This window comes from Bos javanicus, chromosome 25 (genome assembly GCF_032452875.1).
Source record: "Bos javanicus breed banteng chromosome 25, ARS-OSU_banteng_1.0, whole genome shotgun sequence".
Lineage (NCBI taxonomy): Eukaryota > Metazoa > Chordata > Mammalia > Artiodactyla > Bovidae > Bos > Bos javanicus.
The window spans coordinates 3763871-3789933 of NC_083892.1; the positions used below are offsets into that span (position 1 = coordinate 3763871).

General features: G+C 60.7%; 1 protein-coding gene across 7 annotated transcripts in view; it reads left to right on the plus strand.

Moving 5' to 3' along the window:
- Positions 1-26063, plus strand: part of MGRN1 (mahogunin ring finger 1) — a 36713-nt gene that overhangs the window by 8658 nt on the left and 1992 nt on the right. Inside the window, exons 2-18 of one of the 7 annotated variants that reach the window (XM_061402506.1) lie at positions 4478-4596; positions 5925-6013; positions 6652-6798; positions 7803-7920; positions 11941-12007; positions 12417-12466; positions 14030-14077; positions 15356-15424; positions 15997-16156; positions 17857-17966; positions 19517-19546; positions 20025-20090; positions 21476-21714; positions 22207-22306; positions 22452-22497; positions 23730-23828; positions 25247-25291. In XM_061402506.1, coding sequence (XP_061258490.1) covers positions 4478-4596; positions 5925-6013; positions 6652-6798; positions 7803-7920; positions 11941-12007; positions 12417-12466; positions 14030-14077; positions 15356-15424; positions 15997-16156; positions 17857-17966; positions 19517-19546; positions 20025-20090; positions 21476-21714; positions 22207-22306; positions 22452-22497; positions 23730-23828; positions 25247-25287 — 1598 coding nt within the window. In that variant the 3' untranslated portion in view covers positions 25288-25291. The remainder of the gene's footprint in view (positions 1-4477; positions 4597-5924; positions 6014-6651; positions 6799-7802; positions 7921-11940; positions 12008-12416; positions 12467-14029; positions 14078-15355; positions 15425-15996; positions 16157-17856; positions 17967-19516; positions 19547-20024; positions 20091-21475; positions 21715-22206; positions 22307-22451; positions 22498-23729; positions 23829-25246; positions 25292-26063) is intronic. The other 6 variants (XM_061402502.1, XM_061402508.1, XM_061402503.1 and 3 more) reach the window with 6 other exon arrangements.

Here is a 26063-nt window from a genome sequence, read left to right on the forward strand (position 1 = left end):
GTTTATTTCGTTGTGAGTTCTTTGGAGACTGGCGCTTACACCAGCTCTCCCAGTGGAACATGCGCTGACAGCCTGGCGGGGGCGGGGGCGGGGGTGGGGGCGGTCTCTGGAACCCAGGATGGGGAACCCAGCACGGGAAGCCAGGAAGAGGAGACCACGGAGCCCCAGCCTCCTGGGCCTCAGTGTCGCCCTTCCGTGACAGGCACAGAGTTGGCTTCACCCCCAGGGCCCTCAGGGACCAAGTCTGCGGTCCTGGGCCAGCTCCCGGGGCTGGGGGCAGAATCTGGGAACGGCCCGGCACGGTCAGGTGACGACTGCAGCCCCCTAGCTGTGTCAGCGGCTGGGACTTGAGTGTGCTGGTGGCCGCTAGGGCCCAGCTCCGTGTGTGGAGGCCGTGTCCACCAAAGAAGTGTGTGTGTGTGACGTCTCCCCCCAAAAGAAGTGGGGATTCACCAAAGCAGAGGCTTTGCTCCATCAGAACCCTTCTCAACTCAATGTTCTTCCCTCCACGGAGGGCGGGTGAGAGCTTTTCACTTACGCTGTCCACTCTGGTACGGCTTTCACGTGGCAGGGAGGCCAGGAAGCACTGGTGTTTATCAGGTATCTCCTCACCCACGCAAAGCTCCTTTGCACAATCGGCTCCTCCTGTCCTCAGGGCGTTCCCAGCAGCCCTTCATTTGAAGCCGGTGTTGTTGACTGAGGCCTTGTGTTACTGGGGATGCTGAGGCCCCAGGAGGTTGGGCTGCACTGAGTTCCCCAACCTGAGCGTGGGGAGCAGAAGAACTGTTCTGTGCACATGTGTGACCACGACCCTGGGGAATCCCTGAGCAGGCCGATCGCGGCCGGTGGGCCCTGGGGTTTGGCTTCTCTGAGTTTTGGGGCATAGGCTCATAGTCCGAGGGGCTGTCTCCCACCTGGCAGGTGATCTCATGGCCCTGGAGAGGCTTTCCGTGGTCAGCCCTCTCTGCGGACAGTGCTTTCCTGACCCCTGGGGTGCAGGCCCAGCTAGGGTGTGACGGCAGCGGGTGTCAGCAAGCCAGGAACTTCTGTGCAGTGGTAAAGCGAAAAGGATTTTCGGCCAGGGGAATGGATGGACCGTTCCTGGCCTTCTCGCCTTTCCTGCTCCCCTCTGTCCAGACAGACACCTAGGTGGCTGAGTGAAGCCCACACCTGGCCGCCCAGGTTCCAGGGCAGCTGCGTTTCTTAGCAGGGCCCCCGGGTGTCTCAGTCCATATCACAGTTTACCTGGCAGGGGTGTCGTGATTTGTAATAAGAAATGTACATTTGGTCTTCACCTGTTTCTGGCACAGAATTCCTTAAACCCTTGGAATTTCCTTGGGGAAGAGTGATATCGTGTAATGGGTGTATTTTAATCTTCTTAACAGACCCTTTGCAACCACACCCGAGTTTATATTAATGAAATGACCTTTGGAAAGTGTGACTGAGTGGCTGAGCACGCGCACACGTGGGTCCAGACATCTGGACACTCTGGCCCTGGGGTCTGTCCTCGTCCCCTGGGGCTGCCAGAACGCAGCATGCGAGCAGATTCCTTGTCTGGGGGCCCTCTTCCTGGTTCATAGATGGCTGCCTTCTGTGTCCCCGATGGCAGGAGGGGTGGGGGGCTCTGTGGGGCCTCATTTACAAGGGCGCTGACCCCGTTCATCAGAGCTCCTCATGACATGATCACCTCCCGAAGGCCCCACGTCCTGACACCATCATGTTGGGGCTTGGGTTTCAACATGTGAATTCGGGGGGGGACACAAACATTCACTCTGCAGTGGGGTCTCAGACTCTGGTCTCCTGATCAACTCGGGCCTTGATAGCACTGTGGGTGCACAGCCGATGTTTTGGGGAGAACATAGAGGGGGCTGGTTTACGTTCCTACTCTCTGCACCTCCTCGAAGATGCCTGACTGTGTGGTGTGGATCCTGCCCACCCCTCTCATTCCACTTGAGTCAGGCTCATTTTCCACGCTGACCAGCACTTTGCCTTTTGACTCTGATCCCAAGGAGATCTTTGCACGTCCTGGCACCTAGCTCCTTAGCAGGGTTAGTTCGTTTAAGAAACTAAAATGTTTCCAATTTTCATTTGTAAATGATGGTCACACACATGTGTACAGCCAGACGTGTGAAAGTGAACACACAACACAGAAAGGAACCCCAGAAGTCCGCTGCTGGCCTCCACGGGTCGTCATGGAAACAACCGTGATTTTCCTCATCCTGGAAGACGATGAACATGGGTAGGCTTTACACCTGACCTGTCCTTCCACGGCTGACGTGTATAAAGGAAAACGGCCACGCGCGGGGGTGCCGGGAGCCTCCCAGGAAGGCGCGCTCGGTCTCTGTTTTGGTGGCCGTTTGTTTTGTCACCCAGGTCACTGGGACGCCCGTGAGTAGGGCAGAGTCTGAGTCCCTCGGGCAGAGGTGGGGCGAGCCGTTCAAGGCCGACTGTCCCTCGGCCGTGCAGCAGAGAGGGGACGGAGGCGTGGATTTGTTTTAGCCATGATTTTAAAAAATATAGTTGATATACTTGAATTTCATGAACTATACAGTCCTTGGGGTCGCAAAGAGTCGGACACGACTGAGTGACTTGCACGCATACTTGATATAACAACAGAGGCTGGAGAGGGTGTGGAGAAAAGGGAAACTAGTTACATTGTTGGTAGGAATGCAAGAGACCTGGGTTCTATCTCTGGGTCGTGAAGATCCCCTGGAGAAGAAAATGGCAACTCAATCCAGTATTCTTGTCTGGAGACTTCTGTGGACAGAGGAGCCTGGGGGGCTAGAGTCCACGGGATCACCAAGAGTTGACATGACGAGTGAGCACATGCGTGTGATGCTCCGTGAATCAGGGCTGTTGTGTTTCTTTAACTTGTCACCACTGTATTCCTTTTCTCTTACTGTGGTTTGCTCTGATTCCTGGTCCACTCGTGGGCTGGGAGCACACCGTGGCCTCATACGGTCCTAGCTGTGTTCTCTGCCAGATGGAGCCACCAGGCTGGACTCCTGGTTCTGAGCCTTCCGGCCTAGGCAACCTTGGCTGTGTCCCCTGTAACCAAGGCTGCGTTTCTTAGGAGGGACACCGGGATCCATGCCGGGCACCCAGCAGAGCTCGAGGGCCCAGAATTCCCTCTGGCTCACACTCCACAGGGCCCTGTGGCCACCCTGCCTTTCTCTGTGTCAGAGAGAAAAGGGCGACAGTGGGCAGGTATCAGATCGGAGAGCTTGGCGGAGGTGGTACTCTTAGCCTTTCCCCCAGTGAGGCTGTGAGCTCAGTCCTTTGAAGCTGACCCATGTTTGAGGCCCCGTCCATCTATTTTTATAAGAAATGTGGATTTAGTGCTTAGATACTCATGGCAACCCACTCCACTATTCTTGCCTGGAGAATCCCAGGGACAGAGAAGCCTGGTGGGCTGCCGTCAATGGGGTCACACAGAGTCGGACACGACTGAAGTGACTTAGCATGCGTGCATGCATTCTGCGGGTATGTAGCCTCAGGTCTCCTGCAGGGAGTCGGGTAGGAACGAGGTAACTCAGATCCACACGGTTTAAACTGTGGTCAGTGCTGAGGTACAAAAGGTCCTTGGGGTTCAGATTTGAGGTGGAGGAGGGTGCTGACTTAGTCTGGGGGTCAGAGAAGGTGTCGTTTCCTGGGGGGGTGTGTGTGTTAGTCACTCAGTCGTGTCAGACTCCTTGTGACCCCATGGAGTGCAGCCCACCAGGCTCCTCTGTCCACCGGATTCTCCAGGCAAGAATACTGGCGTGGGTTGCCGTTTCCTTCTCCAAGGGATCTTCCTGACCCAGGGATCGAACCCTGGTCTCCTGCACTGCAGGCAGATTCTTCACCGTCTAAGCCACCAGGGAAGCCCACTCATTTCCTATGGCTGCTGTAATGAGGTGCCTCAGACTGGGTGATTTAAAACAGCAGAATTTATGTTCACTGCTCTGGAGGCCAGAGATCCTAAATCGAGTGTCCACAGGGTTGGTTTTTTCTGAAGCCTCTGCGGAAGGCTCCTTTCTTGTCCCCAGGCTTCCGGCGGCTCCAGGCTTCCTTGCCTTGTGGCTCCCTCGCTCCAGCCTCTGCTCTGTCCTCACAGGGCCTGCCCTGCTTGGTGTCTGTGTCCACCTCGCCCTCTTTGTCTTAGAGACCGGTGTCTCTGGGTTTAGGACCCCCGTCCTGTCTGACCTCCTCTGAACTTACATCTGCACGTATCTCCATACAAGGTCAGGCACACACGTGCCAGGGGTTGGGGCTGGGACATGTCCTTGCCAGGCACAGAGCTCAACCTGCTGCAGAAGGAAGTGGTGTCGGAGCGGGGTGAGTCCCTGAGTGGGGCGGGGGCGCCCAGGCCTGTGGAGGGGCCGGGGCCGTGTGTGGAGCGGCCCCTCTCAGGCGGAGCTGCGGGGCTGCGAGATGCTCCCAGTGGGCCGCGCTGGGCCTCGTCGTCTACAGCCACGCCTCCTTTCTTTTTAACCAGGAAACTACTTCGCATCGCACTTTTTCATGGGAGGTGAGAAATTCGATACCCCCCACCCTGAAGGTTACCTCTTTGGAGAGAACATGGATCTGAACTTCCTGGGCAATCGCCCAGTCCAGGTGGGTCTCGTGGGGGCTGGGCACGTGGGCGGCATGGCGAGGCCACCGGCTGCCAGCGGGCACCAGGCCTCCCCACCACGGGACAGAGGTGCCGTCAAGATGTGTGCGTGAGGCCTGGGACCCCGGAGGCCGCCAAGACTCAGAGTCTCATCTGAGACTCATCCCAGGCCCCACGGGTGATTGTCTTTAAAGAGAAAAGAGGAGGTCCATGTTCTGTAGAGCAGTGGGAAGAGACAAGACCCAAACAGAAATGCAGAAAGATGGCCAGCGCCATGTCTGCAAGTCCCCCACGAGTCCCCAGAGAAGTGACTTCTCACGCTGTTGTCCCTTCCTTCTCCACCCTTGGGCACCTGCCGTGTGCCCAGGACTCTCCCAGGGGCTGGAGGCAGGGGACAGATGATAAAGAAGGGAGTGTTCAGTAGATGGAGAGTAGAAAGCGAGAGAATGAGGGCCGTGGGGGGTTGCTGAGCAGGGACCTGCCCTGGGGTTTGCGTCCTGAGATAATGGTCCCCAGTACCAGCGAGGGGTCAGGCGGGGGCCCTCTCTCAGGAGCCATGACTCAGCCCCTAAGGCTGCTGAGTTGTGGGCTGTTTTAGCTGTGGAGCCTCCTTTGGTTGATACAGAGTCCAGATTCTTTTAACTGATGGGGGGCAAGGGCCTGGGACCCGGAGTGATGGCCCCCTACTCACAGAGCTGGCGGGCCTCCACGCCCTGCTGAGCTGCTCACCCCCGCCCCCCGCGTCCATGACAGCAGGCAGGACCTGCCTCTGTGTCTCTGCAGCCTTGGCTCTGACCCAGGGCCTGGCCCACAGGCCTCCTGCAGACGCGTTCTCGTGTGACTTTCATCTCGAGACCGCCTGCGCTAATGCAGAAATGCTGGGCGCCCGTTACCTGGCCTCCCAGTGACAGCATTTCCCAAGACTCAGTGTATCGTCACCAAGACTGACCTCACTCCCACGCCTGCCAGAGCCTGCCAGTCTTACAGCACGTGTGTGTGTGTGAGAGAGAGAGAGAGAGCACGTGTCCCCGCCAGAATCTGTACTGACCATTATCCTGGCCCCAGCCCTAACCTCTGCCCCGGGGACTCAGCGGATTGTCCTTCCTGGAACTGGGGACCCAGACACCTCGGGGTGGTTCTGGTTCCAGCCGTGCCCTGTGCTGGCCGCATCCTCTGTGGTTTCCTCAGGTGCGGATGAGGGTGGCGCTGTCCTGTGGTCGGCGTGACGGCCCAGGGGTGACCAGGCAGGGCTGGCCGTCGCTTCGATGTAGCCCTGTTTTCTGTCCTCTACTGAGCCCTGAACTCCCCTGCAATTCCCTTTCCTTCCTAGTTCCCTTACGTCACGCCCGCGCCCCACGAGCCCGTGAAGACGCTGAGGAGCCTGGTGAACATCCGCAAAGACTCCCTCCGGCTCGTGAGGTGAGCCCCCACGCCCCGCCCCGCCCCAGGGGTGCCCTATGTCTGCGAGAGAGTGGCTCCCAGCCTGCCCGCCCGCGTGCAGAATCAGGCCTGGAATCCAGAGCTGAGGATGGGGCGGGGCCACCAGGTTCAGCCTGGGGCGCTGCAGCCTGTAACCCAGGGTCTTAGCCGGCCACTGTGCCCCGGGGCTGTGGGCCAGGTCTGGACACCGTCTTGGTTGTCACAACTGGGGCTGGTGGGGGGCAGTTCTGCTGGCCCCCTGGCAAGCAGGAATCGGGGTTGCTGCTCAGCACCCCACAGCTCACAGGACACCCCCACCGACCTGGGCAATGCAGCCCAGATCTTGGGGGGCTGAGAAACCGCCCCCAACCTGGGAGACCAGAGGTGCCTGGGCCATCCCCAAACCATGAGAACGCATCAGCCTCCCTTTTCGGGGCAGGAGGCAAAGGAAAGGGGACCCTGCAACGCTGGGCCTCGTCGTCCAAACCCAGCATGGCCTCCACGTTCCCCAAAAGGTGGGGCACAGCCAGGCCCCTGCCTCCGGGGCTCCCGAGGGAGAGGAGTCCTGTCCCCTGCAGGGTGGGAACGCCCCAGAGGCGTGGCCGCTCACCTGCCCTGTCCCTCCGCGTCCCCCACAGGTACAAGGACGGCGCCGACAGCCCCACTGAGGACGGCGAGAAGCCCCGCGTCCTCTACAGCCTGGAGTTCACCTTCGACGCCGACGCCCGGGTGGCCATCACTGTCTACTGCCAGGCAGTGGAGGAGTTCCTGAACGGGACTGCCGCGTGAGTCTCCCCGTGGCTCCGGGCCCAGGCGCTCTGCTCTGTCTGTGTCCCGTGCTTGAGCTGTCGGGGCGGAGGTTTTATTTGAAATAAGGGTCCTGCTGGCCCTGAGGGTCCAAAGTCTGCAACTTCAGCAGGACCACAGCGGCGCTGCCTCCAGCAGGGCCAGCCCCTGGGCAGGGCCAGCAGACCCATCCCCGTCCTGCTGGAGGAGTCCCCTCAGAGGGCAGATGTGGTCGGAAGCGGGGTGGTCAGTGCTGAGAGCCCAGCCTTTGAGTCCCTGATCATGTAACAGCAACCTGCCCGCCCCCGCCCCCACCCCAGGGCCAGTGTCAAAGAAGACACGCCAAGACCCTCGAGAGTGTCCTTTGTCCTGGAGATGGAGCGAGGCCCTGGGGACCGCGGCTGTGGGTGGGGTGGAGGGAGGCAGGTGAGGGTCGTGTGTGGGACCCCTGCAGAGGGGGAAGCCAGGGTTTTATTAGGATGGGAAGAGAGTGTGCTGCCTGACCCGGCTGTTCCTTTCCTGGGAGTTTATCTGGGGTTGTGCTCGCATACATGGTCAAGACGTTGAAATAGTAAGATGCTGGTGACCGCCCGGTGTCCACCAGCGGGGATCTGATCCCATCAGTCAGAGTAGAACTGCGGTGGAGCCCACGCAGGGTCCTCAGAACACGGCATCTGTGTCCGTGATGTCTGTGGGACAGTTTCAGGCACGCGAGCAGAGTGCAGGTGGACTGCAGCCTGAGTACTAAAAAGTAGTTCCTGCACCTACAGTTGTGATTACGCCTTGACTTCCCCGGTTGCAGACGGGGCAGAGAAGCAGTTGGCTCGGGGCAAGCGTGAGGAGGGGATGGGTCGCTGTGCACTTTTTGTCCCCCATTCATTCAGAAAAGCACACAGACCATGAAAGCTGCCTGCAGAGGTGCAGCCCAGCCTGGGAAGGCGGCAGGTGCGGGCTCGGGGCCGGGCAGCGCGTCTCACCGTCCTTTCTCATGCGGCCCCTTCAGGTACAGCCCCAAGAGCCCGGCCCTGCAGTCCGAGACCGTCCACTACAAGCGCGGTGTGAGCCAGCAGTTCTCGCTGCCCTCCTTCAAGATCGACTTCTCGGAGTGGAAGGACGACGAGGTAACAAGCCTCCCGGCTGGGCCCCACATTCCTGCCCTGGGCGGGGCCCAGTGCAGTGGCCTGTTGCTCAGATTCCTCAGTGGTCGGTAAGCGTCAGCTATGGCTGCTGACCGGGGTCTGGACCCCGCCGGGTGCCTGGACAGTGGAGCACGGTCGGCCTGGGCGTTGGCAGGACCGGATGGTCGCGGCCGTGAGAGGCTGCGTGCCAAGCCGGCCTTGAGTGCTCCTCGGGTCCGCCCCCTTTTCCTCTCTCAAGGCGTCGGAGAACCACGTCCCTGGCCTGTCAGCGTGAGGCCTGGCGGGTCCGAGGTGTGGACTCAGCCTGTCCAGAGCTGCTATCCTGGGACACTGTCCTCGTCTCTTCTTTTCTGATCGTTACCTCCGCTAACACGTTCCTGAAATAGGCTCAGTTTTTCTTACGTGTGGGTTTTTGTTTGTTTGTTTGCTTTGGTCGCGCTGTGCAGCATGTGGGATCTTGGTTTCCTGACCAGGGATCGAACCTGTGTCCCCTCCATTGGAAGTGCAGAGTCTTAACCGCTGGACCGCCAGGCAGGGCTCTTGGCACGCATTTTTTACCATGATAAAATACACACAGCATAGGCTTACGTCAGTGACAGACGGTTCACAGGGCATGACCGTGGGGCAGTTCTGGGACATTCTCATCACCTGGGGGGACGCCCTGCACCCACTCGCAGTCATGCCCATGCCTCCTTCCGTTACGTGTATTTTTAAGTGGAAATTTCATCAGTCATCACTGTAGCTGGGAAACGGCTCAGCTCTGCCATAAATAGAAGGTTCCAGAAGTTAGGCTGTATGGGGAACAGAGCCATGCTGTCACGTTCTGGCATGACGTCCTTGCCTGCTGTGGGCATGGAGGGGGCGTTGGCAGGTGTTAGGGACGTGACAGATACTCTGGCACCAAGCCCAGGCTTCTCCTTTGTGCCGGGGTTTCTCAGCCTCGGTGCTGTTGACATTTGGGTTCTGGTGGGGACACCATTCCTGGCCCCCACTCGCCGGGTGTCAGGAGCGTCACTTGCTGCACTAGTGACACTCAGTGCCTCCAGACGCAGCCAGATGTCCCCTCGGGCGCGAGCATCGTGGAGTCAGAGACCTGCCGTCCTCCCTTTTTTAAGCCATTTCCCCCCAGGTTTGCATCTTTAAAGATGATAACAATATTCATGTGTGCTAAGTTGCTTCAGTCGTGTCTGACTCTTTGCGACCCCATGGACTGTAGCCCGCCAGGCTTCTCGGTGCATGGGATTCTCCAGACAAGAACACTGGAGTGGGTTGCCATGCCCTCCTCCAGGGGATCTTCCTGACTTAGGGATCGAACTCACATCTCTTTATGTCTCCTGCATTGGCAGGCGGGCTCTTTACGACTAGCGCCGCCTGGGAAGCTTGTGTACAGTTGGATGGAATATACTGCCTTCACAGACTTGTGTGGCCACTGTCACTGCCTTATTGGCTCCAGAACATGATCGTCACCCCCAAGAGAAACCCTCTGCCCATTAGCAGTCCCACCTCGTTCCTCCTCCAGCCCCCAGCATCCACTCGTCCACTTCCTGTCTCTTTGGATTTGTCTGTCCTGGACATTTCTCGTGAACGCAGTTGTACACCATGTGACCTTTGGTGTCTGGCTTCTGTCACTCAGCGTCACATCTTCAAGGCTCGTCCACGTCGTGTCCACATTGTGGCATATATCGGTCCTTCGTCCCTTTGTGTGACCGCATAGCGTCCCGCTGGATGGACGCGACCTTGTTTCGTTTGTCCATTCACTGGCTGGTGATGGATATGTGGGTTGCTTCCACCTTTTGGCTGCCATGAATAATGCTGCCGTGAATGTTTGCATGCAAGTCTTTAGATGTGTGTTTTCATTTATTTTTGTTTTAGTTTGTTTTTTAAAGGCTTTTTTAGAGTGATTTTAGGTTATCAAAATTAAGAGGAAGGTATAGAGATTTCCCACTTGGCCGCCTGCCACGCACGCCTGTCGTTCTGTTTTATTCCTGCACCACGATGTGGTCTTCCAAGTCGGTACCTACAGGTCTCCTTGTGGCTGGTGGGGCTTCTTCAGAGTTTCCCCACCAGCCCCTCATGGGCCTCCGTTTGTTTCAGTCACAGCCACGTCCCCGCCTCCCCTAGCCCCTTGCCTTCCCACGTTTCCCCGTGTCCGTCTGGCCTGGGGCTTGCAGACCCTTGTCTGGTGGCTCCTCTGTGACAGCAGAGTCTAGCAGGACTCCCTCTGGTGTTAGTTGCTGCTCCAGCTCCTAACCTGGCCCCCATCTTCCCTAAGAAAGCCTCGCCCCCCGCATTAAAAATCCTCATCTCCCGGGGCTTCCCTGGTGGTCCAGTGGTTAAGACTCCGTGCTTCCACCGCAGCGGGTGCGGGTTCTATCCCTGGTTGGGGAACTAAGATCCCACATGCCATTTGGCACGACAAAAAAGCATTTTAAGAAAAGATCCCGCAGACCCTCTGGGTGGGCGGGTGTCTCTGTCCTCTCCCTGCAGGCCTGGCTCTGGCTCCGGGTTGTGGCTCGTGCTGAGCTCTGGGGAGCAGGAGTTTCAGGGGAGGTGGTCCTTGCTCTCTGGGTACCCATGCTCCCTGGGTCCCCCCCAACCAGGTCCTGATGTCTCGGGGGCGGCGGGGTCGAGGTGCCCTGTCGTCACCACCCCAGTCCTCTGGCTTAGCCCCGGTCAGCCAGTGTAGTCACCCTCGGGGTTTGCAGGGTCCATCTGTTGGACAGATGTCCCATGTTGGGCGCTGCCCTGCACTCTGGGCACGGAACGCTCACAGGAGCACTAGGGAAGCTGCAGGGGCCTCAAAGCCGGGTTTGTGTCAGGGCTTCTTTGTTCACAAGTGGCAGAAGCACCTCAGTCTGGCTGAAGAAAATCAGGAACCCACTGGTATCGATCATGAAAAGCTGGATGGCTGCGTGCCGGGTCCCATGTCGTCAGGACAGGTGTGCCCCTGCTGAGCTGACCACGCTCTCAGCTGGCGCCTGACACTAGGCGAGATGTATGGTCCCAGCCTGCGTCCCAGGGTGCTCGGGGACGTGCCACCCTCCGGCCGTGGCCCGCTTGCCCTCCCAGCTCACAGTCTTTGGGTCAGGACTCGGACCAGAGGCTCGCACTGCAGAGCCAGACCCGAACCTGGCCAGGCTATCTGCCCCGTCCCAGCACTGGCTCCCCCCGCCCCGCTGCAGCTGGGGACCCGCCGGGCACCCCCCTGAGGCAGGTGTGTTCACTGAGCACCTCTGCCCCGCGGGCTCCGTGTGACTCCCCGCCGGCTCCGTGTGATGCCCCGTGGGCTTCGTGTGACGCCCCGTGGGCTCCGTGTGACGCCCCACTGGTGCACAGACGTAGGGCCACACCGGGTGGACACATGGGTGGAGCGTGGTCAGCAGCGGGAGGGCAGTGGGGATCGCAGGCGTGTTTAAGCTGGAGGGGAGGGATGGTGAGGGGAGTCCCTTCTGAAGCCCAGACAGCCACACGGGCTCCTCTACTCTGCATCCGTCTCTGCTGGGCCAGGCGGGAGCTGTTCTTCCCAAGGTTAGACACGGGTCGCCACGGCACCCGGTGCCTGGAGGTGCACCGGGTAGGGTCAGGCAGAGGCCAGCCCACGCAGCCCGGCGTCCGTGAGCAGGTGGGGGAGACGGTGTGGCCTGGCTGGGCCTCCCTGGGCGGCGGCCGCGCCGTGACAACGCTGCTGTGTCAGGGGGCGCCCGCCGCAGGGGGCCGGCGTGAGTGCTTGTGTTTCCGGGACCGTCCAGGGTTGGGGGGCCGCACATGGGCAGTGTGGAGGTCCCGGGGCTGGGAGGGCAGGTGAGGACGTTCTGGAAAAGGTGGCATAGATGTGCCCCGTGGCCCCAAGTTACGCGCAGAGCACAAGTGCGCCCTTTTACTCCATTTCCCGCAGAGAAGAACTGGCGTCTGCGTGCTTTGGCCCCACTGCCACAACACCCCCACTCAGGGCACCCGCTCCTCCAGCTTGCTCTGACCACTGTTCCCTCCTTCCCTCCTCAGCTGAACTTTGACCTGGACCGGGGCGTGTTTCCAGTGGTCATCCAGGCCGTGGTGGATGAGGGGGATGGTGAGTGGCATCTCCCCTCAACACCCTTTCCAGGCACGAGGACCTTCTCACCCCATCCGTCAGGGGCGGCGGGGTTCGGTCCAGAGACAGTGCCCATGTGGCTCAGCAGGCTGAGGGTTCCAGGTGCCCCGTTGGCCGCGGGCGGTGCCGACCCCGCTCCCCCGGGGTGGAGCCGAGGGCAGACAGGCCAGTGGCGCTGGCATCCACCCTGCGGGGGAGCTACAAAGGCCATCAGCACCCGGACAGTGCCGACCACCACCTCCCGCTGCCGTGGGCCACGGGGTCCCCGGTGGGGTGGGCTCCACATGCAGGCTGCGAGCTGGGGAAGCGCCATCTTGAGAGAAGAAGCCCAGGACTGGGGCTGGGGTGGCGGAGGCCGGCTCTGACCACCCTTCTCTCTCCCGGGCAGTTGTGGAAGTGACCGGCCATGCCCACGTGCTCTTGGCCGCCTTCGAAAAGGTAAGTCCCATCCTGCTCCTTACTGCCCCGCTGACCTCTCTTTACTGTCGTGTCCTGCACACAGTAGGCGCCCAGTGAATGCTGGTGGGGTGGCCGAGGGTCTGTTGTCTGCCTGGCACGGCCCTGGATGTGAGGCTCACGCCCTCCTGGGGGCCCTGAGTTGGGGGTGCCCCACATAGAAAGATACCATTTACATGGAAGGATTCACTTACTGGCGTTACACGTGTTTGAGCTTAGGTGTTTGCCCCTTTCTTCCCACCCAGACCCGAGTCCAGGCCCTGGCTGTTCATGTGTTCAGTGTGTGGTGGGGGTACGTATTACAGTCACCTTCACCGCCAACTCTGCACGAGGGAGTCTCAGGGTCTCAGGATGGTCCTCTCGCTGGCTCTGTTGTTCCTGGGGGCCAGGCAGTTCTGTGTATCCATGCACACAGCGAGTGAGGGCTTGGCGGTGTGGGGACAGGGTGCCTGCTCACTGAGAGCCGTGCTGGAAGTCGTGGGGCGTGGCCCCTGTTTGCAGAGGCCACGGCCGACCCCCACCACCTGTGGACATCGGCCAGCACCGGGCAGATTTCAGCATCAGCCTGTGGCCCAGGTGGCTGAGGAGCAGGACCCGACGAGGACACCGGGCTCAGACCTGCACGTCCTGTGGGACCCTGGCTCCCTCAGCTGTGTGTCCAGCCCTGAGAGCCTCCTGTGTGAGCCCGGCTCCTCCCTGTGATCCGGGCCTTTCCCGTTGCCCCCGGAGGGTCGGTCAGCCAGCCTGAGGCCCCTCGAGTGAGGAGTAGGGGCAGCCCTCTCCCTCTCTGGGCCCCCAGGCTACACTCCCCAGGCTGGCCTGGTCGGAAGGGACGGTGACTGTCCCCATCTGTGTGCTCTGGCCGGCGATGGGCCGTCGCTGGCAGACGTTTCGTTCTGTGCTTTGCGTTTAGAGCCCCGCGAGAAACGGCCTTATTTTTGGGGTGCAGTATACTAGAAACTTGGCTCAGAACCTGCCAGGCTTACAGAAAAGTCCGGGTGCTGGTCTCGGTGGACTCAGAAGGAGTGTTTGGGGAGCAGGAGCTCAGACCAGGTTCTGTGATTGATGAACCGTGGCTCGGAGCGGTGTGGCTCTCAGACCCCGCCTGGCCCGCCTGTCCTCATGGCTCTGAGCATTGGGCTTCCCTGCTGATGCGGGCATGTGATGCCCTCGGGCTGTCTTCACGATTAGACCAGGTTTTCTGAGGGCTGGAGCCACCCGTCTTAGTTCTTGCTGTCCAAATGCTGCTTCTCGCCCTAGGGAGGCACCGTCGTCAGGACAAGGCTGATGGTGGTGAACTTGAGCCTCCTGGAGAACTAACTACCCAGGGAGAGCTGGGTTTTGTAGATCAGGGTGGAACCCAGGTGGCAGTATATTTAGAAGATTGTCTGGGTAGTTTCGAAGCCAGGTCAGAGGGTTGATTTGAGGATCCCTGGCCTGACTCTTGAGTCTTCAGTGGGGTCCTTTTTTCACCCGGCGACGTGGGTTGACCGAGGGTGGGCCTGAGCACGGCCGGGTTGATGTCTGGGTCTTCCTCCCCCACAGCACGTGGACGGCAGCTTCTCCGTGAAGCCTTTAAAGCAGAAGCAAATCGTAAGTCCGTCAGAGGGAACACTGGGAGCTGTTTTGATTTGAGACTTGTGCACACACGTGACCCTGTGATCTCTATGGGTTATTCTGCGAGGCCACCATGGCTGCTGCGGAATTAGCTGGTGACACGGCTGCAGTGGGCCCTGGGCTCCAGAAGGTCAGGGTCAGAGTCACAGCGTGTGTCTGCGTGTACTGCGTACCCACCACATACCTGCGTTGACCACTGTAGTCCTGAGTCTTATCCAGCTTAAACTTAGCGTTGCGTAAATGTTAGCTGAACATGTGAATGGACAGAATGAAAGGAGGGAGGGAGGGAGGGAAGGAAGGAAGAAGTTAGGAAAGAAACACTGCAGTTTTTCCCCTTCATCCTTCCAACTTGCTGAAATGACCTCCATGTTGAATAAAGACTTGAATTGACTTGATCCATATTTAAGGCAAGGATGGAATCTCTTGGAACCTATGGGAGCTGTAGACCAGTACGGCCTTTCTTTGGAGTCAGTAACTCCATGTTCCAGCCCCAGGAAGAATTACCCTGGTGGTCTCCTGCTGCAGTACGCTCTGTGAGGATTTAGAGGCCGGGGCCCTGAGCCGAGCCTAGAGGCTGGTTTAACTGTGGCCCCGGTGGGGTCTTTCTCCAGAGCTGTGATGATCAGGTTGTCCTCGTGTGCTGCTGCTCAGGCATGTCAGCCACGGCCCGGGCTGGCGGTGGTCAGTTTTTTAAGAGAGGGCTCGCGAGAACCCTGGGAGGGCCAACGCCTGGAGGTGGCTGGAGGGCAGGAGACCCCAGTGGTGGTCCAGGCACGGGTTTCAGGAGAGCTGACTGGCACACCATGGCTCTCAGGAGGGTCTTGGTTGTCCGTGTGGTGGGAAATGCAGCAACTCAGGGCACTTTGAAACGTAGTCAGCTCGAGGCCTGACTCTGGTCCATCTTGGAGCGGGGAGGGTGACAGGAGGGTCTGGAGTCGTTTTCCTGTGGGGTTGGGCCTGATAAGGTGAACAGAAGGTGTGGTCACCAGCCCCAGTAGAGCTTGGCTCCATGCCCTCTGGGCTGGGCAGGGCCTGGCGAACCCAGTGTCCATGCTTCCCGTGGGCACCTCGCCCTGCCCGTCTCCAGCAGTATCTGCTCCCTGCTGGGAGGGGGGAGGGGGGCGGGGCTGGACAGAGTAGACGCCCAGGCCTGCCCCCAGGACCCGAGCCCGGCCTCTGGGAGTGGGTGTCGGGCCGGGGGTTGCAGAGGAGCCCTTGTGGGGGCGAGTGCCCAGAGGCCGCTCTGCCCTGCAGGTGGACCGGGTTAGCTACTTGCTGCAGGAGATCTATGGCATCGAGAACAAGAACAACCAGGAGACCAAGGTGCGTGCTCGCGACCCCGCAGGTGGGCCAGGCCACGTGCCCTCTGCGCTCCGCTGGCTGCTAGGAGGTGGTGACCTGCCTGGCTCCCCCATCCTGGCCAGGGCCCTGACGTGCCTTCCCCTGGAGGCCCCAGGACCCCAGGCTCCATCACTTTTCCTTCATTCTTGAGTCATCAGAGTCTGTGGGACGTTTTGTCCTTTTTCCAGCAAATGTGCTGCCTCCTTCCCATCACTGGGCTCTGGCTGTCAGGGCAGCCTGGGACGCCGGGCCTGCTCCTGCCCCCAGACCTTGCCCAGGTGGCCCTGGCCTTTCCCCCCTACAGCAGTGGCTCAGCTTGCGGTGCGACATCCGTGAGGGGAGCCTGGTGGCCCACAGAGCCCGGGTGTGGGGGCACAGACCCCCTTAATTGTGGGAAACAGGAGACCTGAGTCCTCTTGATTTGGGGGGTGGATGGGGGGGGCACCCTGCTCCTCGGTGACCTTCCTCTTCCCCCAGGGGCTTCCCTTGGCCCCCACAGCCCCTGACCTCTGGCCTCAGGAGCCACTGACCCTGGGTGCCTCGTGTCCCCGCAGCCCTCGGACGAGGAGAACAGCGACAACAGCAACGAGTGCGTGGTGTGCCTGTCTGACCTGCGGGACACGCTGATCCTGCCCTGCCGCCACCTCTGCCTCTGCAACTCCTGTGCAGACACGCTGCGCTACCAGGCCAGCAACTGCCCCATCTGCCGGCTGCGTGAGTGGGGCGGGTGGTGGAGGGGGGCACAGGCAGGGCCCCTGCGGTCATGGCCGGCACCTCCAGGGAGGTCGGACCCGGTCTAGGAGGGACTGGCGGCCGGTGTGTGCAGGGAGCTGCCCAGACGCGATCAGCAACTCAGCTTCTCAAGGAGTATGTGGGACAGACTCGGAGCAGTTCAGTTCAGTTCAGCCGCTCAGTCGTGTCGGACTCTTTGCGACCCCATGGACCGCAGCACGCCAGGCCTCCATCACCAACTCCTGGAGCTTATTCAAACTCATGTCTATCGAGTTGGTGATGGAATCCAACCATCTCATCCTCTGTCGTCCTTTCTTCTGCCGTCAATCTTTCCCAGCATCAGGGTCTTTTCAAATGCGTCTGATAAGACACGACAATAAAGTGGAAAGTGTGCTGAGTGTAAACTATCACGGAGTTTAGTTTGGTTTCCTGGAGCATCTGGAGGAAGTTGTCATATCAGGCTGAATTCTGAGTAAAACATCCATCCTCCAGCAGAGAAGGAACGTCCTCAGTGGGTGGGTCCTGCTGGTGTCTCTGGGGTCCTGGCCGGGTCCTGGTGGGTGCTGGGTGTGGGCAGCGAGGGCGCCCTCATGTGGCCACTGCGGGACATTCTCTCTGAATAAATAAAGGATGGCTTTTTTTTTTTTTTTTTCCCAGTCATAGGGGGCTGTCAGGTGCATTGTTGCTTTCAGAAGCAATGCATCGGTAGATTTGAAATTCGGGTCATAAAAGCATGTTTTTGTTGCTGTGTTTAGTTCTTTGGTCAGTGACTGTTCACTGGAAAGCTCTCTTGATGGATAGTTTACAGCTACGTTAAAATCATGCTCCAGAGCAGTTAATCAATATTCATGGCCTTGGGAAGCCCTGGCAGAGAAAAAGAAAGTGTGAGTTACAAATAGCAAAGCTCAGGGAGTTCCCTGGTAGCCTAGTGGTTAGAGCTCCAGGCTTTCACTGCTGTGACCCAGGTTTAATCCCTGGTGGGGACTGAGATCCTACAAGCTGGTCCCCTGAAGCCTAGTAAAAACCCCAAAAAGTCCAGGTTTTGTTTTTTTTTTTTTAATGCAAATTGGTCTTTGTAACTAAGTGCTCTTTGCCCTATGAATAACATATTCAAAAACCTAACTTACATTCAGTAAGTATCAATAACATGTCATTTTCCTTTGTTTCCCAATTGGATTTACTTCTGTTTTTAGTGAATTGCATTCCAGCTTAAAGGCGTTCAGTTTGTATATACAGTCAAAGGAGACCAAGGCAGGGCATTTTGAAGGCTTTTGTTGTGATTAAATCGTTTGTTTCGTTTTCAATAACAAGTGTTATTTCATGACTACCGTACTTTTCACAAAACAAATTCTTCATCCACCTGAAAACTAAAATAGAATGGTGGTCATCTGTTTCATCGGCTGTATTGGACTGACTGAAACTCCTCGTGTCTGAGAATCATGGTCCTTAGGAATTCATTCTTATATTCGATTCCAAGAAGGTGGCATGTTTCCCTGGAGCCTCTGGCTTTCTACGGGGAGGAATCAACTTATATTCTTTCCCTTCTTTTTTTTTTCTCCTTTAACCTTAACCCGGGCCTCTTCTGGGATCACTGCGGGGTGGGTGGTCGTCAGGGTCAGCGAAACTCAGCAGGGTCTCAGGGTGCCGCCCCCACCTGACCTGAACCCATCCCTTCCCCGCAGCGTTCCGGGCTCTTCTGCAGATCCGGGCGGTGCGCAAGAAGCCGGGGGCCCTGTCCCCCATCTCCTTCAGCCCCGTTTTGGCCCAGAGCATGGACCACGACGAGCATTCTGTGAGTGCTTCTTCCTTTCTGTGTCAGAGCTGGAGTGGGCAGGGGTGGGGCCTGGGAGAAGCCCCGCCCACTGTAAGGCCCCACCCTCACATTCTGACAGCGAGGACAGTGGGCCTGGTGGGTCAGCAGGGGACTGCCCAGGCTCTGCCCTTAGGGCTGTGCCCTGCGAGCTTTCGGGGCCCCTGGCTCACCTGCCTGGTCCCAGGGGGCAGCTGTGAGGCTGAGTCGGGGGGTTGGCCCCGGCCCTGGCCCCGTGAGCGCTGGCTGCCCCGAGGACATTGCTTCTTCCAATAGCAAGGTTCTGAGATGCAGGTGATCTTTGGCTGAGCCTGAGTCATGGTGTCGGTCACCTCTGTTCCATCACACCAGACAGCCAGGGGCATTGTGTGCTCTTAGGAAGAGAATTCTCCTCCGAAGGGCGGCAGTGGCGTGTCCTCGCCTGCTCCCTGCCCTCCCAGCCCCTGCCCAGGCACACAGGAGGGCACCTGCAGCCGTCCGCTGGACCTGCTCCCGAGGAACCGTGGGTCAGACCTTGCTGCAGCGGACGAGGGGAGTTAGATCAGGCTTCAGGGACCTCGAGAGAAGGGGAGGGAGACAGATACAAACACAGACATAGGCGGATGGGGATGAAGGTTGACAGGGTGGTCCTGAGAGAAGGGCAGGAGGAGAAGCAGAAGGAATGTGGAGAGACAGGGCAGGGGTTCGGGGGTCGCCGAGGTGGGCAAAGGGGCAGAAGATGCGGGATGGACGTGGGGCAGGCCCGGCTCTCGGGTCCCCGCTGGCTTCGAGCGTTGTCGGCCTGTGAGCCTGTTTTCTTGGCTCTCGATTCAGTTGTTTGGATCCCGTGATTCTCAGAGGCCCTGCCAATGCTCTAAAAGGGAGATGAGCCAACACTGCCCGGCCTGGCATCCCCACAGACGGTGCCTGCCCTGGGCCAGCAGGTGTGATGAGTTCTGCCCCAGTGTTTGAGAACTGGGCCAGTGTTTAAGTCTGAGAATCCTCCTGGAGACTCAGCTTTCTAGCTTCTCTTTCAGTATCTGAAGGTGCTGTGTGCCCCTGGACGAGGGGCAAGGATGCCCCTTGTGGGGGGTACCCATCTCCCCACTTCTCCCTGGCCAGCCACACTGTTTATCCTGCGAGGCCTGTGGGCACCAGGGCTTCTAGCTCTGAAACCAGGCCCTCGGTCATTTACCGGTGGACTTTATTTCAGAGCAGTGAGCACTTTCTCCAGCACTGCCCATGTTTCTGGTGGAGAGAACTGTGCTGGGGTTCCCACTCCGAGGCAGGAGTCTGGCTGCTCCACGGAGGGTGGGGCTCGGGCAGTGGGTTCTTACTGCCGCCGCTCCCGGTTTCTGCCCTGGTGTCCGAGGGTCAGGTGGGACCCTCCCATGTTTGTCCCTCTTGTCCAGAGGGCTGAGGCGCCTCCCACAGTGCAGGGCAGCCCGGGGCACGGATGGTTAACGTCGCACGCTCCCGAGGGCCAGCGCCGCCCTCTCTGGAGGTTATGATCCCAAGTAAGTGGCCCTCGTTCTCCACCACGTTCCCTGCAGGAGCGGTTTCCACGAAGCACCAGAGCCCACGTGAGCCATTTTCTGCGGTGAATCTTAAGATCAGCACCGAATGGGAGCGATCAGGGGCTTTAACTCCATCTTTAGGAGTCAGGCTTGGCAATGAGTCGACCAGGCTGTGTTGGGGCCTCCAGGTCCCTTCTCTGTGCCCAGCTGGGCCCCTTCGTGGGGCGTGCTTGGCCACTGTCATGCCCGCCCCAGCCAGGACCTGCTGCTCAGCTAGGGGTGGGGGGTAGCCCAGACCAGGAGTGGCCGCGAGGGACAGGGACCGGCTCCTCCAGTGCCAATAGGATGCAGAGGCCCAGCCTACCCAGGCCCCGAGGTAGAACCTGTGCTCAGCCAGGTCCCCGCGGCTCAGAGGCTGGTAGAGTTTGCAAAGTGCTGGCTCCCGGCCTGCCCGGAGGCCAGAAGGCCAGGGAGACCCCGTCCAGCCCGCTCGGCGCCGCACGGGGGGTGGCAGCGGTAAAACCTATGATTTTTATCTTGACAGTGTCCCTTTAAAAAATCAAAGTCGCACCCCGCCTCACTGGCCAGCAAGAAACCTAAAGGGGAAACAGTAAGTGTGTCTGGCCCCGTGGCTTCGTCTCTGCCCCGTGCCCCGATGACTGCAGTGACGGGCATGCACTTTCACCCAGGCCAGTGTGTCCAGTTCCTTTAACCTGTCAGACCCACTCTCCCCAGTCCCGGCGTGCCCGCCCAGGAAGGGAGTTTTGTGGAACAAGCAGAACACAAGGTCTGTCGGCACGAAGCCCCGGCACCCCTCTCGCCAGCTCTGCTTCCTCCCGAGTGTCCTGTTTCCCTTTTTTTTCTTGCTGGCAGTGGAATGACGTCGGAGGTGGAATTAAGGCTGCCGCTCTTGTTGCGAACGTCCCTCACGCTTGCTCACCCTGCACCCCTGCCCTGCGGGCCGACACTCGTATTTCTCTCGTTTTCCCTGCATCTCGGGGTGGGGGCAGGCAGGGGCCAGCTAGTGAGTAGCTGCCGGGCTGGGCCTCTGCCTGGACCCCCCTTGGTAAAAGGCAGAGAGTCAGGGTCCCCAAGGGTCAGCTTAGACACAGAGATTTCCTTTTCTTCCCCCTGTTCCGAGGGGTGAGGGAGATCAGAGTAATAACATGAACCCTCAGGCGGCCTGGGAGCAGATGCAGGCGCCGTGGTCCCAGGTGGCCCAGAGGTACCCGCTGAGGACAGGAAGCCCCAGCCGGCTCCTCTGCCCGCCCGGCCCCCAGGGTCACCCTGTCACCTCCTGCAGGCCAGCGGGGCAGGCAGGGTTTCCGAGGAGAGCGCGCTGCCCTTCACCTCGCTCACAAGCTGATGGCAGGTGGCCGTCCCACCCACGGCCCTGGCGACCCAGCTAACTCCCTTGGTGCCTGGCCTCCCGCTCCCTTCGCCTTTAGCCCTGAACTTAGCCCGTTGGTTGGATCCTCCCAGCGTGGGCTACCAGTCCTGGGCCCATTAGACCCCGGGAGCCCGTGTCGGCCCAGCAGTGCTTGCGCAGCCCCAGAGGGTCTCCAGGCCCGACCCCTGTGTCGGGCGGGTCCTCTTGGCCTGGACCGCGTGCTCCCAGCGGCTTCTCCCATGGCTTTGCTGCCCTCCTGCTCCGGCCCTTCCTCTTACTAACCGCGCCCCCCACTCTCTGCGCCCACCGGGCAGGAGCAGAAAGCCAGGCAGGGGCTGGCTGAGGCCGGAATGGGCGGCCTTCTGGACGCCTTCTCTGCCTCCATCCTGGGTGCCACACGGACACTTGGATGTCCAGGGCCGCGGCTGATGGCCGAGGCCTCCCTGGGCAGGGGTGCCCCCCGAGGGCGGGGGATGAGACCCTGGAAGGTGGAGTGGACAGGGGACGGTCAGAGAGCAGGCTCTGGGGAGCAGACCGTCTCGGGGGCGCCATGGGCAGTGGGCGGGTGCCTGGCCGGCTGGCCCCTCACACCCCTCCCTCCGCAGAGCGCTGACAGCATCCCGCCCGGCTACGAGCCCATCTCCTTGCTTGAGGCACTCAACGGCCTTCGGGCGGTGCCCCCGGCCGTCCCCCCGGCCGTCCCCACGGCTCCCCTCTATGAGGAGATCACATACTCGGGCGTCTCAGATGGCCTCTCGCAGGCCAGCTGTCCACTTGCCGGGATCGATCGGATGGTGGAAAGCAGCCTGCAGAAGGGCAAGCCCCAGAACAAGTCCCCCGACAGGTGAGCCCGGCGCCGGCAGCCCCCTGTGGCGGCGTGCGGCCCTGCCAGCTGCACCTCCCCCACCCCGCCTGCCCCCCATGAGCCGGGGGCCACGTGCCCGGGATCTGGCCACGGGTCAGTCATGGGTCCTCCAGGCCGCCCTTGGAGGTGCTGGTGACCAGCCGTGCTGGGCTCAGTTTTTCTCAGACTCTCACGGGTTTTCTAGAACAGTAGAAAAGAGGCACAGGTTCTATAGAACTCCCACGGCCTCGCCACCTTCTGCGTGTTAGAGTGGCTCCAAAGATGGGGAGGCCCCGGGCTTGTCCTCTCGCCGCCTGCGCTCCCCCCAGGCTTTGCCACTGTGGCTCCCTTCCCTTCTGTAAGGGCCCTGGGGGCCTCCTGCACACACTCCTTGGCCTGGTGCACCTGTGCTGGCCCTTCCCCGGGTTTTGGGGCCCCTGGGGCTGGCTTGGTTGAGCTCACCCACCTGTCCTCTGCCTGCTCTGTCCCCAGCACCCTCCGGTCCCCGTCGTCCCCCATCCACGAGGAGGATGACTCAGAGGCTCTGCCCGCGCCGGGTGGGGCGGGGCTGGCGCTGAGCAGCTCCCCCGAGGTGAGGCCCCTCCCTGTCCATCTGTCCCCGCCTCCTGCCTTTTGGCCTCCCAGCCCCCACTGCTCGTGGGTGAAGGCCGTGGGGGCCCCCGTGTCCAGGGCCCAGATGTCAGCACCAGGGTCCAAGCACGTCTCTTGTGTCTTAGAGCTTCATGACGGAGACAGTGGATGAGACTTCGTCGCTGAAGCAAGGTGAGTGCTCCCGGGCCTGAGCCCTGCTGTGCTCCGCCCCTGCTCCTCTGAGGGTTCTCTGAGCTGTGCTGGCCGACCACACACCGCGGTTCCTGCACGTCTCCCGGAGGACAGCCCTCGGCCGCCCGGTTTCCCTCCTTGCCTGTCCTTTAGTGGCAACAGCCGTTTGTTCTCTTCCCCCCTGGACGGTTCTGCTGTGGTTGGTGCCCCATGCTCTTGGCCTGGGGCTCTGCCTGTCCCACCGTGGCGGGGTCGCACCGGAGCCTCTGGGACTCGGGCCTGGTGTGGCCAACAGCCAGAGGGTGTGCACAGCTCAGCCAGCCCCTCCCCTGTGTGTCCCCCATGCGCCCTTCCTGAGCAGAGGGTTTCGTTAGCACTCGGTGGCCCCTGGGGTCCAGTCCCGGCTACCGCTGCCAGGCACTGGCTCTGGGTAGGGCGGTGACCCACCAAGCCACGGTGGGGCCTCAAGGGAGGTGATGCGACGTGGAGACGCCATCCCTCTGCCATCCCGGTGGTTCCTCCCCGCATCAGACAGGGAGACAGAGGCTCACCAGGCTTGGTGTCGGGGGAGGCCCAGGTGTGGTCAAGATCCCCAGAGCACCCTGCCGTCTCTGGTGTCATGAGCCCTCCCAGCTGCGTGGCCCCTGGCCTCGAGAGTCACGGGGTGACCACGGCCTGCAGGCCCCTGGGAGTGGTGCCAGGAAGGGGTGTCCCCCCGGGAGTCCAGTGCTGTCGCTCCCTGCTCACCGTGCAGGCAGGCCCCTCTGCCCCTCAGGCCTCGGCTTCACCCTCTGGTGGTGGCAGCTCCTTCCTGCCTGCACACTGCGCCAGGACCGGGGGCCTCCAGGTCCCTGTTTCGGGATGCAGGCCACTCTGAGGGCCCCAGAAGTGCAGGGCAGGTCCCAGCTGAGGTCTGACATGTAAAGAGGAGGATCCACTCCCCACGTGAACGCCCTGCTGTGGGCCTGGAGCTGTGTGCCCACCTGCCCGTTCTGGAAGATAGCAGACGTTCTTTTCAATATGGGCATGGGATGTCTTTCTAATAAAAACAAAACAGAGCCCCATGCTGGGAGGGGTGTGGGGGGCAGGAGAAAAGGAAAAAGGAAGAAAATATGATAGACCGTCTGCCTCGGTCCCAGGAGAACGGGGGAGTTGGGGTAGGGTCTGGGCTCGGGGGGACGGCTGGACCACCTCCTGCCCGCAGGCCCCCCACCTGCCTCCATCCCCTGCAGGGAGCCGCGTGCCATCCATCGAGAATGTCCTGCAGGATGGCAGCCCCGAGCCCTGTGGCCGCAGCCAGCCTGGTGCACCTGCCGACGTCTACCTGCCAGGTAAGGGCGGCACACCTGAGGTTCTGGAGTCGAGACGAGCAGCCTTGTTGGCCTCAGAGCCTGGTTCCTTCCTGGTGGCGGGGAAGGCCTTCCTCTCTGCCCCCGCCTGCCCTGGGAGCCACACCACCTTGAGCTATGGCCGGGCACTGGGGGGCTGAGACGGGCTTCAGTGCGGAAGGGTCTCTTGTCCCTGGGCTTCTGGCTGAGCAGCAGAGCCTGTGCAAACAGAGGGGGCTTGGAGGTCGGGGTGCTGGTGTGAGGAAGCAGGGCAGCAGGTGGCTCACCGGCACACACAGGCCCCCCCAGAGGAACCCACAGGCAAAGCTCTGTTAGAGCAACTCGGGACTCCAGAGGACCTGGCGTTTCCTGAGGATGAAAACCTGGTCGGGTAGAGTGGGATGGAGGGATCAGGAAAGGCTCCACTTCCTGGAGCCTTGAGCGAATCCTGATCCTGCCGACGGCCTCTTGCCCTGGCCCCTGGGTGCCACTGGGGGGCACCCCGAGCACACTTAGCCAGTGCAGGGCCACCGCCCCCACTTCTCACCCCTTGAGCGGCCCACAGAGCGTCCAGGCATCTGCAGGGCTGGCCCGGCCCATCAGTGGGCCCGGGACCTCTGGCGGTCGGGACCCCCAGCGTGTCTCAGTCCTCCTATGGATCTTGGCCAGCTGCGGGGTGGGGAGAGTGGCAGAGGCCACTGGCTGGCCCTGGTGCTTGTGTGGACAGCGGGGTGGGCTTGGTTCTCAATGCCAGAGTGGAGCAGGGGCCACGCTGGGCTGTCTTGCACCCGCTTCCCCCCAGCTTGGTTGCCTGCTCCTGGGGGCGGGCTGGGGCCCTCAGGGACCCACCGCCTCTGTGACCGCCCACCCCCACGCCGCGGCCTCTGTCCCCCAGGCTTCCTCCTTCAGCAGAGACCCTGAGCATCTCCTGCGCACTGTGTGGCTTTAAGAATGCGAGTCCCCACACGTTAGGGGTGCCTTCTTTTCAGCAATTGCACGGTGTCCTCTGGGTGAAGGGAGCGTGATTTAGTGGATCTTAGTGTAACCTGCCAGATGGGATAAAGGGGGGACGGGCAAATCCGTAAAACGGAGAGACCCGTGATGCCCGGTGCCCCAGAAGCCCCGCGGGCTGGAGGCCCTTGCTGGGCCCCACCACACCCAGCCCCTCGTCCCTGCCGCCTGCCCGCGTCCTTCCCTGGCCTGGCGTCCTCTGCCTTAGCGCCAGGCCCGGGCACGCTCTCGGGAAAGGCGCTGGGCACCTCTCTGGTGCATCAGCCTGTGTGTGTGTGTGTGGCGTTTGTTCCTATCACACCCTGCCGCCGCACCTGCACCTCAGTCAGCCGCCGGCGCCTCTGCCTGGAGCGTGCGGCCCCTCTGAGTGCCCTGCTAACCGAGCTTCCATCTCTCTCCTCCTCTGGCAGCCCTGGGGCCCGGCTCCTGCTCCGCTGGTTTAGAGGAGTAAGCCGGTACGTGACGCCTTCGCACACGGGGCGGGGGGCTGCTTCCCCATATGGGGAAGTCTTCTCAGGGGCCCTGGATTCTGAATCCAGAGGCTTCCGAAGGCCACAGCAGGGGTGCTCCAGAGAGGTGGTCCTTCGGGAGGGGTCCAACCAGCCTTTGGAACCGAAGGACTTTCCCTCTGGACCGGGCGGCCCAGTCAGGCTCTTGTAGCCTCAAGGGTCCCAGAATCAGTGACTCAGCGCCAGCCAGGACCCCACTGTTGGCTGACAGCTAGCCTGTGCCCCACCTCTGGAACCTCCTGGAACACCAGCATGCTGTGGGGTCAGTCTCTGAGTGGTCCCCGGACAGCCCAAACGGACATCTTACTGAAAGCCATTCTGAGAGCACCCCCAAAGAGGGGGACGCACTGGGGGACCCCTGCCCCTCCTCCAGGCACCCTCAGCCTGCTGGGAAGTCTGGAGAGAAGGAACCTGGCGCCTTCGAGGGCCCAGGGTTTCTAGATGAATGTGGTGGGGTCCCGCCCCCGGCTGTCGGCCTTGGAGGACTTGGCCCCCGTCCCGGTCAGCCGTGCTGCCCGACCGCGGGGTCTGCCACCAGCAACGTTCCTCCCACAGACCTCTCCTGTCTTCCTTGGTCGCTTTTTGTGACAACGCTTAGCTTCAACTGAAATGGCACCTGGCACTTTTATGACGTTGGCCCCAGCCTCATCCTTGGAAGATAGTGTTGCCACTTGGGTAAAACTTCCGGAAGTGGGAAACGGCTCAGACCCGGCTGTGG